The sequence below is a fragment of the Fukomys damarensis genome, unplaced genomic scaffold (genome assembly GCF_012274545.1).
Source record: "Fukomys damarensis isolate Sample0158 unplaced genomic scaffold, DMR_v1.0_HiC HiC_scaffold_16, whole genome shotgun sequence".
Taxonomy (NCBI): domain Eukaryota; kingdom Metazoa; phylum Chordata; class Mammalia; order Rodentia; family Bathyergidae; genus Fukomys; species Fukomys damarensis.
Genome location: NW_022900928.1, coordinates 73,827,812 through 73,844,837, shown reverse-complemented (window position 1 = coordinate 73,844,837; position 17,026 = coordinate 73,827,812). Strand labels below are relative to the sequence as shown.

General features: G+C 38.4%; 3 protein-coding genes across 12 annotated transcripts in view; 1 reads left to right on the top strand and 2 right to left on the bottom strand.

The window, feature by feature from the left end:
• Positions 1 to 1,061, bottom strand: part of Ddx25 (DEAD-box helicase 25) — a 21,618-nt gene extending 20,557 nt beyond the window's left edge. Inside the window, exons 1-2 of one of the 2 annotated variants that reach the window (XM_010628659.1) lie at positions 922 to 1,050; positions 229 to 295 (exon numbers count right to left, since the gene is read on the bottom strand). In XM_010628659.1, the coding sequence (XP_010626961.1) occupies positions 229 to 295; positions 922 to 984 (130 nt within the window). In that variant the 5' untranslated portion in view covers positions 985 to 1,050. Of the gene's footprint in view, positions 1 to 228; positions 296 to 921 lie in introns of both variants that reach the window. The other variant, XM_010628660.2, reaches the window with a different exon arrangement.
• Positions 1,062 to 2,171: 1,110 nt separating this feature from the next.
• Positions 2,172 to 12,357, top strand: Pus3 (pseudouridine synthase 3). Of its 2 annotated transcripts, XM_010628672.3 has the most exons (4): positions 2,172 to 2,242; positions 8,693 to 9,107; positions 9,229 to 9,794; positions 11,835 to 12,357. In XM_010628672.3, the coding sequence occupies exons 2-4, from the start codon at positions 8,730 to 8,732 to the stop codon at positions 12,334 to 12,336; spliced, it is 1,446 nt and encodes a 481-aa protein (XP_010626974.1). In that variant the 5' UTR covers positions 2,172 to 2,242; positions 8,693 to 8,729; the 3' UTR covers positions 12,337 to 12,357. The 2 variants fall into 2 exon arrangements, with proteins under 2 accessions (XP_010626974.1, XP_033620308.1); XM_033764417.1 differs by lacking the exon at positions 2,172 to 2,242 and having other exon boundaries at positions 8,690 to 9,107.
• The window catches only part of Hyls1 (HYLS1 centriolar and ciliogenesis associated), a 13,184-nt gene continuing 361 nt past the window's right edge, over positions 4,204 to 17,026 (bottom strand). The window contains exons 1-4 of one of the 8 annotated variants that reach the window (XM_010628665.3): positions 16,823 to 16,995; positions 14,308 to 14,353; positions 7,471 to 7,589; positions 4,204 to 5,426 (exon numbers count right to left, since the gene is read on the bottom strand). In XM_010628665.3, the coding sequence (XP_010626967.1) occupies positions 4,499 to 5,426; positions 7,471 to 7,484 (942 nt within the window). In that variant the 5' untranslated portion in view covers positions 7,485 to 7,589; positions 14,308 to 14,353; positions 16,823 to 16,995 and the 3' untranslated portion in view covers positions 4,204 to 4,498. Of the gene's footprint in view, positions 5,427 to 7,470; positions 7,590 to 8,269; positions 8,731 to 11,931; positions 12,007 to 14,307; positions 14,354 to 16,822; positions 16,996 to 17,026 lie in introns of those variants that run through there. The other 7 variants (XM_010628663.3, XM_010628669.3, XM_033764419.1 and 4 more) reach the window with 7 other exon arrangements.

Genomic DNA, 17,026 nt, shown 5'->3' with positions numbered 1-17,026 from the left:
TATATATATATATACTGAACAGAAATGTACAGTATACTATTTCAATTTTTCTTTCCAACTCTATAGTGTATACGAACAGGTTCATCTGGTCAAAGAGTGGATAAAAAGGATTGGGAAGATAGTGGAGGGTCTTAAATTAGTTAAAAGTGTTTCAGCTGGCAGGGACTTCATGATAGCAATGATTTTTAACTAAGTGAGGCCAGTCAGCTTTACCTTAGCAAAACTCACCTATGTTTGGGACTGTGGTACTCTTAATACCCAGAAGGTTCTTCCGGGGGTGGATGAGATTTGAAAACTAATGAAAGACACAAATTTTAACCAATATTAGGAAGCAAGCCATCAAGCTGCCCCCTGCTCCTGTACAACGAAAAATAGAAGTAGTTCAGGGAAGAGCGTCCCCCCGCCAAGGTTTTCTTTGCAATGTTAGGTTATTAATGGATTCATTTCAAGGAAAGGTCTCCTGTATGAATTAAAATTTAATATTGGAGGAGACCTTCTGTAGTCTTTCCACATGAAACTCGGGCTTGGCCTGTAGTTTAAATATGGGCAGTTTGGGGGTGGGTGATCTGAGCACCAACAAGAGGATGGTGACTAGGAAAGCATGTTGGTAAATATAAGATGGCCAGCTGGATTCTAAATTACGGGAGTAGAACACTCCGAGGCAAGTCAGCACTACATATCAGCAGCTGTCTTTCCCTGGATTTCCAGGTGTCTTCACTTAGCCTCATTCAAACCGAAGGTCTTATGTAAGAGTCGTTTTTCTGTGGCCCTCCTCCAAACCCATCTCACACATCCCTCCACTATTTGACACCCCGCTCCAAACGCTAGCTGGGGTTTCCCTCCTTTTCCCTGGAGATTTCCCTCTGCGAGTCCCGGTTGTCGCCCTCGCCCCCTTGCCCTCCCCTGCTCGGTGGCGGTTACTTGGCTGCTCAGCCGCTCGCCGTCCGCCGCCCCTGCGTCGCCAGCCCAAAGTAACGACGCCATAGCTGCGATCGCTGCTCCCGCCCCCAGCACGTGCTTCCACCCAGGCTCGAGGCAGGGCCCAGCCCCACTCCGTGGCCAATCGGCTTGCTCCGGGGGCAGGCCTAAACCCCCGACCACCCGCTGCGCCGCGCGCAAGCGCGCTGGCTCAGACGAGAATGGGCTGGAAGTACAGGGGAGAGGGGAGAAAGGAGAGAGGTCGCTAGGGACGCGAGCTGGAGGAGTCCAAGAGCTGTACTGATCCGCAAGGATTGGGATCCGCGCCAAGTTTTGGAAAACAGGAAGGAGGCACTGTTGTCAATCGCGGCCAGCTACTGGCCACTGTACAGTCAGCCAACAGCTGGAGACTCTTAGGTGGCAGCTGCATTTCTACTGATCCGAGCGAATCGCATAGGAAAGTCGAGGGACAATTGGGTTTGATCTGATGAAAGCACTGAATGCACAAGTTGAGAAAAAAGGGCAGAGATCAGATGCTAACTACTACTGTGCTTGCCCTAGGTACCAGTACCAGTGCTGTTTCCCCACAACAGCTCGTTTTAATTTTTACTCTGAGATGTCCTTTGCTAAAGCAACCCTGAAAAAACTTTTTGTTCCAGAGTATCTATCTGCTGCATGTATTTGCACAATGCAGGATAGCTCCCTGGTTACTGATGACTACTAAATTTGGACAAAAAATTCAGATTTTTTCCTCTCTTAACCAGAGTTTTGAGAGTTGAGTCAGCATCTTCTGGAACTGGGAACCAACCTACTCACAAAACCCCACAAACAGTAGTGATTCTCTCTCCGTGGTGCTGAAGCAACACTCCCCATCCTGTTCCGTCAGTCAGGGCTCTTCAGTATTTTGTTTCAAGGTTATAACATTTCCTTTTTAGCCTTTACGTTTGCATTCTAATAATAAACGTCTTTGTCTCTGGTCACTTTTTACTATTTAGGTACAAAGTCGGGCCAGGACCTTCAGTCTTCTAATTTTGCTGTAAGTTTAGCAGACATTTGAAAGTTAGCTCTTCTCTATTTATTATTTTAGCACATCACTAGACATTCTTTTTCTGTCTTTGTACTATCACAAGCTCCAGATCTTGTCCAGAAATCTGTGGCTGCCTTGGAGACCCTCGGGGTGGCAGATTCGGCTTCAAGACTGCACTCCTCCTCGGAACTACATTTCCCACAACTGTGCGCGGCGCCTCCCGTGAGGCCTCGCGAGTGCGAGCGCCAGCAACAACTTCCTGCTTCGCGGAAGACTGCGAGGCCAGAGGACGCTAAGGTAAGTGTGGTCCTCCCACTAACCATGTGCAGATAGATTTGTTGCTGAATAATTATTTCCCCCGACCCTCCCTTTCCTTACTTTGGTCTTTTCAGGAAAGCGCTGATGTATGGAAGTGGGACGTGCATAAGACCGTTTTGCTTTTATGCTTGGTACTTCTGGAAGAAAGTCGCATCAGCAGGGTCTTAATTCAACTCAGCAGCCTAGGGGGTCCTTGGACTGGAGTTAAATCTCTGCTGCACAAGAATTGTGTGCTCAAAAAACTACAAATGAAGTCGGGAGCCCAGTATTATGTGGGAGGGAGAGGAGGTGTGGTAGCAATTTTCAGATTTTGGGGATTGCTTTACGCGCCGTAATTGCTTTTTCAATATTAGTGATCATAGTCTTTTTTTTATTGTTGTTAATTTTATTGGTATATTTTAGATATACATAATAACCACATTTATCATAGGGATTTTGTACCTATACATGATTGATGTCACTCTTAAGCCTTTATCATGAGGAATGCTATTGATGCCATTCCACTCGTTCCTTATTTTTGAGATTGACTCCCCTTTTTTAAACTTCAGAAGGTGTTAAATATCAGGTTATGTTGTTTTATAGTGCTTAGTACAAACGATTTCCCCCCTTGTGGTGATTTGGCGGTCTCCTCTGTGTGCCATGTGTCCATCTGGAAACTACTGCACCTCTCTGAGAAAAATATGGTGTGCTGGAGGAAGCACTGCTTTTGGTCTTGGCCTTAAGTTCTTTTTACCAAAAATTTACCTCACCAATCTTACAATCTGGCCTAATTCTTCAGCTGAAATGGGGGTTCAACTAGGATAACTCTGGGAATTTTTGATTTTTGTAATTTGAACTTTGAGACCTAAAGAAGACAAATTCACTTATGGTTAAAAAAAAAAAACAAAAAACATAATTTTTAATTTTGAAGAACTGAGTTGTAAAAACATTACCGAGTCGTTTTAATTTTTCCATGTTGTTTGCATAATACATGGTTTATAACTTGTTTGCTTCACTTAATTTGCGTCTTTCCACATTAGTTTCCATGTCATTTTAAAGAGACATCTACTGTTGGGGACAGATTGCAGCTTTTACGTTTCTGAAGTGAATATATCCTACACATATCTGAGTCATTGATTACCTCTTTCTGATAAATGCCTAACAAACTGGGTGAATGCATTATGTAGACTCAAATATAAAATATGTATTTTAGCAGATAGTAATGGTCATTCATGTTGCACTTTTTAAAAAAAGTAATTTCTGCTATCCCCCCTACAGACCTCAGTTAAAACTATTAATTTCAATTTTAGATATTCCTCAAATTAGAACTATCAAAAACGTAAGTTGTAGAGTAAGGTGATCTGAATTACTTTCGATCTGCAACAGTCTGGATTAATTTTATCTATGTTTGTATGTGATTCCAGATGTTAGTATTCTGAAACTATGTTGTAGGGCAGGAACAACCTTCCAAGTGACAGGCATAATTCCAAAGAAAATCTGTAACAAACTCTACAAAGTACAGTAATCCAGAATTGACAACTAGAGTTTACTACCAAACTATCTCAAATAAAGCTTGGGTTAGAATCCTGTGTCACATTTTGAGGCATGTATTAAAAAACATTTTACTGCTTCCATAATGGAGATCTTTGCTATTATATTTCTTTCTTTTAGGATTTTATGGAAAAGGTTCCTTTTTTTGGCGGGGGGTACCAGGAATTAAACTTGGGTCCTTGCGCTTGTGGAGGCAGGCACTGGAACCACTGAGCTAAATCCCCGGCCCTGGAAAAGGTTTTTGTTCCTTCCCTTTGGCTCATTAGATGATGAGAGAGCAATGGAGTGTATGACCAGAGGCAGAATCACAGTCTAGGTTTGAGATTACCTTACTTTGGGAAGCATTTGCTAAAAATAAGGTTCAAACTCATGAGTTTCCAAAAAATTCTTTAATAAATAAGCTTAATGCCCACCAATTTTAAAACAACACTAAAACAGTAGGTTACACTGACTCAAGGTAAAAAGACTTTCAAACACAAATGGTGCTTACTAATTTGACAAAATACAAAAACCAGATAGATTTTTCTTTCTCTGGCATGATTTTTTCTTGTAATTCCTGTATTTGGGAGTGGTAATTTGGAAGTTAAGTAGTATCTGATATGATACAGCAGGGGAACACAAATGGTGGGTGTTTCTATTTAAAAGGAGCCAGATAAAGAAACAGGACATCCTAAACAATTCTGTAGGAGACAGGTGAAAAAAGACTTATGAAGGAGAAAAAGGAAAGGGAAGCTTCCTGGGCATGTCACCATTTGCAAGGTCACAGCGAACACCCCAACGAATGGCGTATCTTTTTTTCTCAGTTGGTACTATGTAATTGTTTGGAACATACACATGTTGAGGCTTGGACTGGGGTTCTGCTCGGGAAAGAAATCTTTCTCGGATACCCCACCGTACCTCCTTTCTATGATCTTCACCAGGCAACCGCATTGAGTCCCAGTCCTTTTTGTATTCAAAATATCGGGCTACCCGGTCTATCTTGCCCCGATTTCGGCTTAACTGGTCCAGCCTTGGGAGAATAAAGGACTTGGGTCTGCTGGCAACAATCAGGTCTTGTTCATAAGCTGGAGGGCCCATTCCCTCTTTTTGTAGATAGCAAATGAACTGATCTTGTGAAATTCCTTGGTATTCATGTGGTTGATTAAATTTTCGTGAAATATCCACTGGGGACTCCCTGTCTTCCTGGAACTGCAAATTCATCAGCCTATGTTTTAAGTCCGAGAGATCTGCATCACTTTCTGTGTCACATTCTGATTCACTGATAATTGATTCATCTGTCACTAATACTTCCCCATCTGGCTTTCTACGAAGCACCTTTCTCTTCATCACTGGCTTTCGGAGTCTTTGAGAGGCCTCTGAGACTGTTTGTGAAGTGACAGGACTTTCTACATGTGGGTACTGCAGTTGCACAGGAAGAGCAGGTTGCTTCCCTGAAGCTACCGAAGCTTTACTGTAGGGGTCATACTGGATAGACTGGGCTTCTCTCCTGAGGTCTCCTTCATCCTGCACTGCACAGATATGGGCAAAAGATGTGGCAGCAGCTAACATTCTTTCTTCTGGATCCATATTGGCCCATTTTTGTCTATCGGGTCCTATAAGTTGCTCCATTGCTTCCCCAAAACTGTAAGACTGTCTGCAAGAGATAACATTAGTCAGTTTTCTGATAAATTTCTAGCTCAAAAACTGCTCATTCCTTATTTCAATTTCAGAGTCAAGTGGTATAAGAATGGTTAAACCAATTATTACTCAATAATTATAATAGATGAGTATAGGTTAGTATCAGGACGGTTTAAGAGGGTCATTAACTCAGCTCTGTACCTGCTTTATTTCTACTCTCATCCACTCCCACTTTTTATCGCCTTTCTGCATTTAGTATTTCCTATGACAAGATGAGTTCTGGTATAAAACCTAAGACCACATGTTATGGGATAGGCTACTTAGTGTATATTATATAATGAGTTTAGAGGGTACTTTATGTACCTGGCATTATTCTATGTGCTTAATATTTATTGTCATGTAATCATCACAACTGTGGGATTAGTTCCCTTTTACAGATGAGTAACATGAGGCATAGAGAAGTTATTACCTTGTCAAAGTTACAGATGATAAGTAGTAGAGCTGGATTCTAAACTCAGGCAGTCTGATTTCAGACTGAGTCCTTGCTTTTAATTATAAGTGTGGCTTAACCTAAACAACCATCAAAAAAGCAGTGTTGTGCTAGCATATTTACACATATATCTGTAGGCATACATATACTGCCTGTGCTTCAGTAATTTCAACATATCTTCCCATCTAGATAAATCTCTTCATTCTAGTAGCCTACCCTAGAAGTAACTATTAAACCAAAATCAACTACTAAAATAGCCAGTGTTAGATTTTTACTGGATGTGAGATTGGTATCTATTGCCCACCTCTCTTATGTGTCCCTACTATTTTAAGCACATTTCTCCTCCTTGACCAAGTTTCAATCTCAAAGGCAGTTTCATATGACTTCCCTGTAATTTTCCCTATTCACATGTACAAAGAATTAGTATAAAACTCTTCTGAACCTTAGAGATAATCATGGTGACCCAGCACAAGTACATTTAACATCATATTGTTTAATGCCATGTCAAATTCCAGGGAGTAGATATACCATAATATATTCAGCCAGTTCCTTACTGACATAATTTAGGTTTATAGTCACTTGTGAAAAACCAATGAAGGGCCAGGGATTTAGCTGCTGTCTGCCCCTCAAGTGCAAGGATCCAAGTTCAATCCTGGGTACCAATTAAAAAAAAAAAAAAAAAACCAATGAAGATCTTGTAGGTTTTTACATACTTATACAAGCATACTGTGTAGATTGAGTTTCTGGACATGGAATAGATACAGGGGTCAGAAGGTGTGTGCATATTCAGTTTTGATAGCTATTGCTAAGATGCTTACCTGTAAAGTTGGAGCAACAATACATTAATAGAGTTTAGTTCTCTCTATCCCCTCTCCAAAATACCGTACTATCAAATTTTCTCATCTTTGCAATCAGTTATGAAAAATTGTTCTTATATACTTTGTTTAACTTGAGTAAAACTGACATCTTTTTATTTGTAAGCTTTTTCCTTTTTTGTGAAATGGTTGATCTAGCTCATATACCTCTTAGGTTGGACTTTTACTGATGTTTTTGTTAAAACTGATTTATATATTCATGAAATACATATATATGTATATATAATTAGCCTTTTGCCATCCATCATTTTTACCTCTCAGTCTGTTTATCTTTTGACTTTATTTTTTGCTGGTAGGAGTTTTTATTTTTAGGTATTCACATTTTTTGGTTTTCTATAGTTTCTGAGATTCCAAGTCCTTTACTTAGAAAAGGCTTTCCCACTCCAGTATTACAGGAAAGAGTCTACACACCGAAAAATCAAAGGGTCCAAAAATGAACTACCTAAATTTAGATACTATAGTCTTACAATAGATATGGAGATATCTTCTATAAGTAGTCATCAGTAACAGATTGCCTAGGACAGTTCTAATCTTAAGGATGTGGTATAGTTGTCCCCAGATTATTGAAACACTATATAGCAGGAATTACAACATGGCTATCTAAACTGCATCATCAAACTGACTTTTGTAACTATTATACAAAATCTTGTCAGAACATTAAATTTGGCTTAAAAAGATAAATAATGCTTAATTACCTTTTTTCTGCCATCACAACTGCTTAATATAAGAAAGTCTTATCTTCAGGTTCTACTTTTAATGTGAAATATAAACATTGGTAATATTTCTTCAGTTAGGCTAGCTTCTATCGTACCACCTTTAAATAGAATATTAGATGACAGTCATACATACAGAATATCTGATACTGAAAAGCAGTAGAAACTCAGTTATAAGCAGCCCAAAGAAAGAACTCATTATTAGAAAAGTTGAACAAATATAATGAGACATCAAAAGGAAATCTAAGGAAAATATCAGTAACATGTTATAGGGAGTAGGGAGGGGAATGTTGCCAGAACCTCTGCTGTGGGTCCTGGCCTCCTGTGAACCACTACAGGCCAAGGCAAAGAATAAAGACAGGAGACTAGACTTACAGTGAAGCTGAGTCTTGGGGCTGATCATGTCAGTGCTCCTGATGGCAGCAAAGACAGAGGTCCCCAAGCACATCCAGTATTTACTGAATAGAATCATGGGAAGGAATAGGGATCTGGGTATGCTTTGAAGGCATCTAGTGAAATACTGCTGAACACCTGGCATGATGGTGCCAAGCAGGGCTATTAGGGAGTAATTGCTTATCTTGCTTGGGTAGAACAAACCAGCACTGGGACCAGGTGTAGTTAGCAAGCAACTCATTGGATCAGTGAGAAGCCATAATTCAAGGTAAAGGATTTTAATTGGGGTCACACTGACCTCAGCTACTTGTACCCAGCAGAGTCCCACCACTTCACAAACCAGCACCTAAATTTCCATAGCAGCCAATGGGGGAGGGGCTATACTCACTCATTCCTCCATCTGACATGCCCATTTGAATTACAGAGCTTTAGTCTGACTCCTGCTTTAAAAGAATATAGCTGAATTACAGAGAGCAAGAAGCAGGTGCCATTCATAGCACGCTAGTACTGGGCAGGGATGTCTGCTATAACTTGAGACCTCGATCATCTGTTGAATGAAGACTAATAAAGTGAAATCTATAGGTATTCTCAAATTTTAAAAAGAAACTTAATAGGTAAATATTCTTTCTTTTCACCTATGAATTGGTCAGATAAGATTACAAGCATACTATTGGTGGATGATCAACACATAAACTATTGTTTATATTACTAGGCAAGCATAATTCTACACTCCAGCATCAAATCCCATGCTATTTGAACATAACATTATCAAAGGAACTAACCTGAAATTGTATTTTGCTATCTTTTCAAGAACTGTATGATTCGCCAATTCTTGGGGCTGTCATACCATGGCTGAATCAGACACTGACAGAAACCAGATTGAAAAACTCCTAAACAGAATACAAGAACTGGAGCAGGAAGTACAAAGACTTAAAAAAGAACAACCCAACAACATCAAAGACCCAAACGTTAAAGAAAATTCTTCAGGATCTGGAAAAGCTAAGCGTGCCTTTGATTTCAGTGCCCACAGCCGAAGACATGTAGCTCTAAGAATAGCCTATCTGGGCTGGGGATACCAGGGCTTTGCTAGTCAGGAAAACACAGACAATACCATTGAAGAGAAACTATTTGAGGCTCTGACCAAGACTCGACTGATAGAAAGCAGACAGACATCCAACTATCACCGGTGTGGGCGAACAGATAAAGGAGTTAGTGCCTTTGGACAGGTAAGGACTGCTATACTATTTCTCAAAGCAAGCAGTACCAGGACACCCAAGTATACATTCTGAGTACTGAGATTATTTGTACTATATCTCTAAAACTCGTTATCTTTCCCTAATTCCACAGGTGATTTCTCTTGACCTGCGGTCTCAGTTTCCAAGGGGCAAAGATTCAAAAGATCTTAATTTAAAAGATGAAGTCAGTGATGATGCCAAAGAGATCCGTTATACCCACATTCTTAATCGGGTACTCCCTCCAGACATCCGTGTACTGGCCTGGGCCCCTACAGAACCTAGCTTCAGTGCTAGGTTCAGCTGCCTTGAGCGTACTTACCGTTATTTTTTCCCTCGTGCCGATTTAGATATTGTAAGGATGAATTATGCAGCTCAGAAGTATATTGGCACTCATGATTTCAGGAACTTGTGTAAAATGGATGTAGCAAATGGAGTGATTAATTTTCAGAGGACTATTCTGTCTGCTCAAGTACAGCTAGTGGGGCAGAGCCTGGGTGAGGAGAAATGGCAAGAACCTTTCCAGTTATGTCAATTTGAAGTGACTGGGCAGGCATTCCTTTACCATCAAGTCCGATGTATGATGGCTATCCTCTTTCTGATTGGCCAAGGAATGGAGAAGCCAGAAGTTATTGATGAGTTGTTGAATATAGAGAAAAATCCCCAGAAGCCTCAATATAGGTAAGTTAAACTAAACCAAACTTTTCCCCCTCCCCAATTGGTTGATCAAATGACTCAGACATAAGTCATTAATCCTGACTTCATGAAGCTTTTAATCTAACTTGCAGTGTTAAGAACATGTGGGAAGGAGTAGTATCTTCTAATTTTCTCATTGTTTTACCATGATAGTAAGGAAATGTGTTTGGACAGGGCTTTTTAATTAAAAGGACATTCATTCTCATGTCCTTTTTAAAAAAATTTTTAGTTTATGTTAACAGCTATTATTAGCTTCTGGTGAAATTAATGAATATTCAAACTATATTAAATCTTTCTTATTTTGTATCACTGAATAGCCATATATTATTGTACTTTTGAATTTTTCCTAATTTCCCACTTCTAAAATGGTAGGAAAGGCAGCAAATAGGTTTTTCTTTTGAGAACAGGCTAAGCTTAGATAAATACATACCATTAACCGCTGAACAGTTTTCCATGAGTGTCACCTGGGCAGTACATTTGTTTTATGTACTGACTGTCCGAGCATTGCTTGGGAAAGTGTCATTTCAACCAGTTGATTGTTCCTGTTTTTGGGGGGTGGGGTTGAGACAGGGTCTTGCTGTGTAGTTGAGACTGACGTGGAACTCACTATGTAGCCCAGGCTGGTCTCAAACTCACAGCAATTCTCCTGCCTCAGCCGCCCGAGTGCTGGGATCACAGGCCTGCGCCACCATGCCCGGCTCAACCAGTTGATTCTTGTTTGCACGAGATATACTTGTATGTCTGTTTTACAGCAATTACTTTTGCAAATTAAAAAAATTTAGAATGTTGTATTAAGCCTTGATTTTTATTTCTAGTGAAATCTAGTAAGTTCTGGTTATTTTACTAAATCCCATTTATTTGTGAAAAATAACCCGTAGTTTTGTGCTATATCTATACACTCTTATCATAAGTACATTAGATATATTTTTATACTTCTCCAGAACTCACTGATATTCTTTTACAATATAAAACAGACACATCTGGGACACAGACTGAATTAGGAAGTTCCTAAAGAGCTACAAAAGAAAAAACTGAAAAAGGGAGAAAGGTTAGCATATCAATGAGAAAAAGTTTGTGTTATGAAATGGAAAGACAAAAAAAAATATTGTCAACTATCCAAATACAGAAATGACAGAACTTGAAATAGGAAACAAAACTAAAAAAATTTTAGTAGTGGTCAGTGATTATAATCCTATAGGTGGTGTTGACAGAGTTGACCAACATCTAACAAGATATTCTGTAATCAAATAGGAAAAAATACTATTACAAAGCATTTATGCACCTTCTGGATCAAACAATATGGAACTTGTTTGTTATTTATTCATAACAAGGGGGCTCAGAAAGTCATTTATAATATAGATTAGGTCTAGTACACAAATAATTGAAAAATATGGGATAATGAAATGCCAACCAGGATATTTAATAGGTAGGTGTTTTATAGAAATTATACCACCCACAGAAAAAAGGCCAAAATTACAGTACAAAGTGTGTTGTTCAAAGAAAGAAAATGCAAAAAGAATTCAGAAAGAGTCTAGGTACTACTGCCCAGATTATAAAATTGCTTTGTGTATTGAATGTTTTAAGATACACCGTGTACAAAACTTTTGAATAAATTTGATAAAAAGTCTCATTTTTTATATTTCCTGTTATTTTATAAAAACAAAAAATATGCAAGTATTTAAATAATTGGATTGGTAAGTGGTTAATTCATTACCAAGCTAAGAAAGTGTCACCAATAAGTATGGGTAATTACTATCAGCTGTTTTTGATTTTATAGCAACATGACAGACCTGTCATCTCACTTCTAGATTTGTTACTGCTGATATTTATAAGTCAAATTGACTCATGTTTTGTTGCATTTTTAAAAAATATAAAGTTGTTCACAAAGTTAAGCTTAGCTATTAGATAACTTAATATTGACATCAGTGGGTCTCCCTCTTCCTTTTTCTAACCCAGCTAAATCTCAGGATCTTAAGAACAATTGAGTAGTTAATGTATTTTCATACTGTTTTTTTCTCTTCCTAGTATGGCTGTAGAATTTCCTCTAATCTTGTATGACTGTAAGTTTGAAAATATCAAGTGGATCTATGATGAGGAGGTTCAGGAGTTCAATGTTACTCACCTACAGCAACTATGGGCTAATCATGCTGTCAAAAGTCACATGTTGTATAATATGCTGCAAGGACTGGACTCTGTTGTGTTACCCTGTAGAACAGGACCAAATGTGGATGGAACAATAGAATGGAGAAACATTAAGCCCTCTGTCATAAAGCAGACCAGTGCCTTTGTAGAAGGAGTGAAAATGCGCAAATACAGGCCCCTCATGGATCGCCCTAAATGCCAAGGATTAGAATCCCGGATCCAGCATTTTATTCGTAGAGGACGCATTGAGCACTCACATCTATTCCATAAGGAAGAAACAAAAGCTAAAAGGGATTGTCATGACACACTGGAAGAAGAGAATACTCTTTCAGAGAAATCGAAAAAGAAGGTCTGTGTGGATGGAGAAATTAAGAGCATCATTTAATCATAGCAAACTTACTGGGATCTAGGAAACACCTTAGTAATGTAGGTAAGTAAAAAAGAAATTTAAAAACAATTTCTTTACTGCAAGAAGTTATATAAATTCTGAAGATCCGCTCTTTTTTGGTACCAGGGATTGAACTCTGGACCTGTGCTTGCAAGGCAGGTGGCGGAACTACTGAGCTAAATCCCCTGGCCTTATCAGCTTTTTAGAAAAACTGTTAAGGCCAGATTAAGGAAGTTCTTAATTAAAAGACCAAGTTGGGTGTGGTGGTGCATGCCTACAATCCCAGCACTCAGGAGGCTGAGGCAGGACTGCTGTGGTTCTTACAGCTTAGGCTATATAATGAGTTCAAGGCCACTCTGAACTGTATAGTGAGACCCTGTCTCATAAAACAAAACCAAACAACAACAAAAATGAGAGACCAACATTTTCTCATTCCCATCCAAAGGATTAAGAGATGAAAAAAAGCAAAAAGCAGTTGTAATTTATGTACATCTGGGAACTTGTGCCTTGTGTTTAAATTCATTAAAACCTGATCTCAAAAGCGTCTAATTTGTTGTGCTATTCTCATCTGACTAATTACCATAAAGAGCTTTGCCTAAGTGTCTTATTTTCTAAGACAGAATTCATAAGTATATATTAAATTCAGTCAGTTAAGCATTGTTTAAATTGGTGTAGTGCCAGGCGTGATGCTACCTAGAGTATAACCGAAGCATTCCCCCCATATAGATCTAGTGCAGAAAATGGTAGGCAAATTAATTATTTTAGGCTCTGTAAAAAACAAATTATCTGCTGCATATTCTTTTTAACCATTTAGAAATGTAAAACTTAGCTCATGGACTAAAGTGTTTGCCAACCTCTGGATCTGTGGTTTAAGGACAGTTATTACAAAAAGACAGTCAAGCAAATCTTGCGGGACAACTGGGAACAAGTTAAAATGAGAATAAAGCATCAATTCATCAAAGGCAGTTGAGGTTTCTATAAAGGGTTAGAGATACAGCATATACGATATTCAACTATAAGTACTTTAGTATGGATTAAGTGACAAAAGCGTAGTTTAGAAAAAAAAAAAAAAAGCAAGGGTCACAACATTTGTAGACCTTGTATTTTCTTGTAAAAGCTTGGATTTTACCTGGAAAGGCCAGCGAAGAAAGTTTAAGTTAGGGCTGTGTAGCGAAAATAGTGCCTGGGCATACTGTAGATTGGAAATGGGCAAGACTAAGGGCAAGGCCACTAAAAAGGAGGCTGTTGGGATAATCAAGGCAATAGATAATGATGGCCCGGAGCAGATTTGTAATAAAGGGAATGGACAGAAGTAGATGAGATTAAGAAAACAGAAGCAGCAGGACTGTGGTTCAATATGGAGTACCAAAGTAGGAAGGTTTTCAGGATAACTTCTAGGTTTCAGACATGAGCACATGAATAGCTGGTGTACTACAGACCGAAGGAAAATGAGGTGGGGTTTTGCTTGTTCTCAAAGTAAAATTAAGTGGCGCACCCCTGTAATCCCAGCACTCAGGAGGCTGAGGCAGAGAATCGCTGTGAGTTTGAGACCAGCCTGGGCTGCATAGTGAGTTCCAGGTCAGTAACTACATAGTGAGACCCTGTCTCAAAAAAAAAAAAAAAAATAAAATAAAATTAATATTTATAAAGGTCTGTATTCAAAAGAGTTCCAAGTTCTTAATATATTGGTCTTTGTTACAAGATAATAAACATTAAAGCAAATTAACTGAGACTTCTGTTTCAGGAATAGTTCTTCAGTGTGTGGCTCACATTTATGATTATATACTGTTTCTGAGATCCAGAGTTTTATTTACCAACCAATGATGTCTGCTCCTATGTTCAAGACTCTAGAGCTACAAATACATATTCTATCAGCAAATTGCTATTTTAGTGTAATCACTGAGCATGGTAGAATACTTTTTCTTAATGTATAAGGACAAACCAGAGTTATTTTTTTCAATTTCTTACCTTATTTCAGTGTACCTTGATTGGCATTAATGTTCACATTAAAAACCTAGGAAAAAAAGTTTAAGAAATTGTTCCTCATTTTAAAAAGTCAACTGTAAAGCAATGATATACAGGATAAAAGGCACTTACTAAAAGCTGTATGTGCAATGATTCTGTAGAAGCAGGAGTTAGAGGGTCAGGGCCTTAGACTTCAAGTAAAATCCTTGTAAGACTGACTAGTAGTTTACACTATCAAATCTAGAACAGTGAGGATTTGGTGACTTCATTTTTGATAGTTACTAAAGGACATGTGTCACAGAGCAAATCCCTCAAGTATGTCTTTGTAGAATTACTTCTCAGAGTTCAGTGTTTGTACAAATTCCAAAGTCTGACTTATATTAGGAACTAAATAAATGTTAGAAGAAAAAAGTAAAGTATGGTTTAGACTTTACTTTCTCCATTTTTAAAATGAAAGGAATTATTTCAATAGGTTATCAAGTGAGTTTTATATATAAAAATAGTTCTTTGTAGGGACTCTGACCTAAGAAGTCTGACACTAAAGATTTTTTAATGGCATGTATATGATACCATAATCAAAGTATTCTTTCCTTTGTGTTTATGTCAGATTCTTATTTTTTTCCTTGAACATATGTAGAGATGTTTGCAAACAGTAAAATGCAGACTTTAAAAATGAGGCCCATAGGTCACTGTCAGTTCTTTTTTCTAATGTAAAAACAATCTTTCTCTTAGAAAATTTCACATAGAAGCTAGATCAACTTATGTTTTGTAGATGAAAATGGATATTAACCAAAATACCTAACAATATCTTTCCTTCAAAAATCTTAAGTCACTCAGTGTCCCAGGTTTAACTAGTTACATTTAAAGAATTTCCAAAGTGGAAGGGGAGAGATTTTAAATGCAGATAGGAGTTAGGTGCATAGATGGATTCTAAGCATGACAAGGAGGGTACTACAGAGTTATAATACATTTCTCTAGCATGGGACAGGTAAACAGGCAGCTCAAAGAATCACAGTATTGAAACAGCCTATCATAAAAGCAAACAACACTAATCAAGGTCGAAGACAAACTGGAGAAGCACTAGAAATATGTTTAAAATGCTAATTCAGATTACTTTTACAAAACTGTTAAAAGGTGCACAGCTATAATCCCACCATTCTTGGAAGCTGGGAAGGGAGGACCCAAGTTCAAATCTAACTTGAGCAATTTAGCTAGATTCTGTCCAAAATGCAAAATATAAAGGGGTGGAGTATATAGCTCAATGCAAAGGCCTTGGGTTTAGTCCCCATTTTGTGTGTGTGTGTGGGGGGGGGACATAATACTACCTAAATTAAGGGTAGTACAATTTTCTAGAGGGAGTTTGTAATTTTGAGTTAGAATTTAAATTGAGTCATAATTTAAAAACCATAATCCATTTCAATCATTTATTATAAGGAGTTACATTTGATAAGAATCCAGATATGTGTACAAATGACCACTAACATTTTATGATCAAGAAGAAATTGGAAACAACCTAAACAGCCATCATTAGGGGATTGGTTAAATAATGTATGGTACCATACAGCCATAGCAAGAAATACAATACAGTCATTAAGAAATGGTTAATCCACATCTACATTTGACAAACATGCTGTCAGTGTATTACTAGCTGCAAAAGGCATAATCTGCTTTTTAAAACTAATATCCTCATTATGTTAAAATATCCAATTAGTGCAAATACATTTTATAAGGATATTCATTTAAATAACATATTTAGTCACAATGAATATGAATATACCTTGAGTAAACCCAAATGTGAACACTTTATTTTAATGGTTATTTTTGGTTGGTGGACTTGCAAGTATTTTTTTCTCCTCAGGTGTGCTTAGTATTGTTTAGATTTATTTCTTTAAAAATACGTAAAAAAGTGCACACAAATGTCTACATTCTTGTCCAATATTATCTTCTTAGAATAAATTTCTAGAAGGGGATTATGGTTTAGAAATTATGGTACAATTTAAATTATAAGGCAAAATACAAACTGCCCCCTGGAAAAATTAATTGCTTAACATAATATAAAGATGCTTTTTTCATCACACTGTCAGCAGCACTGGGTATTGAAAAATCTTAATAATCTAAAAGGCATGTAATAGGTCGTGCCTGTAATCCCTGCACTCTTGAGAGGCTGAGGCAGGAAGATAGCAAAGTCGAATCCAGCCTCAGCAATTTTGTGTGACCTATAAAACTCAAAATTGTAAGATAATGTAAAGAAATAAAAAAGACGAGGGATGTAACACAGTGCAAAGGTTCTAGATTCGATCCCCAGTACCAAAAACAAAAACAAAAAACCCGTAATGTTTTTATTTTCACTAATTACGTTGTGAAACTTGGTAATAAAAAAAGACATGTTGGGCCGGGGATTTAGCTCCGTGGCACCGCGCCTGCCTCGCAAATTCAAGGACCTGAGTTCGATCTCCAGTAGTTAAAAAAAAAAAATGTTCACTTTGTGGTAGGACCACCTAAGGTCCGTCAATCTTACCTGCTCTCCAGTCGGCAAACGCCTCTCTCGCAGTTACGTTTAACGGAGCCCGGAAAGCAAAGCTTTGCTCCCCCTTGGAGTAACCGCAAACGGTCTCCCCACCTGGCCTCTGGCGGCCCAGGGCCGCGGGCTCCTCCCCTGGGAACCTGTCCTCAGCCTGCGCCTGGCCTCGCGGGGCCCGGGGCGCTCTCAGCTGCCGGAGGG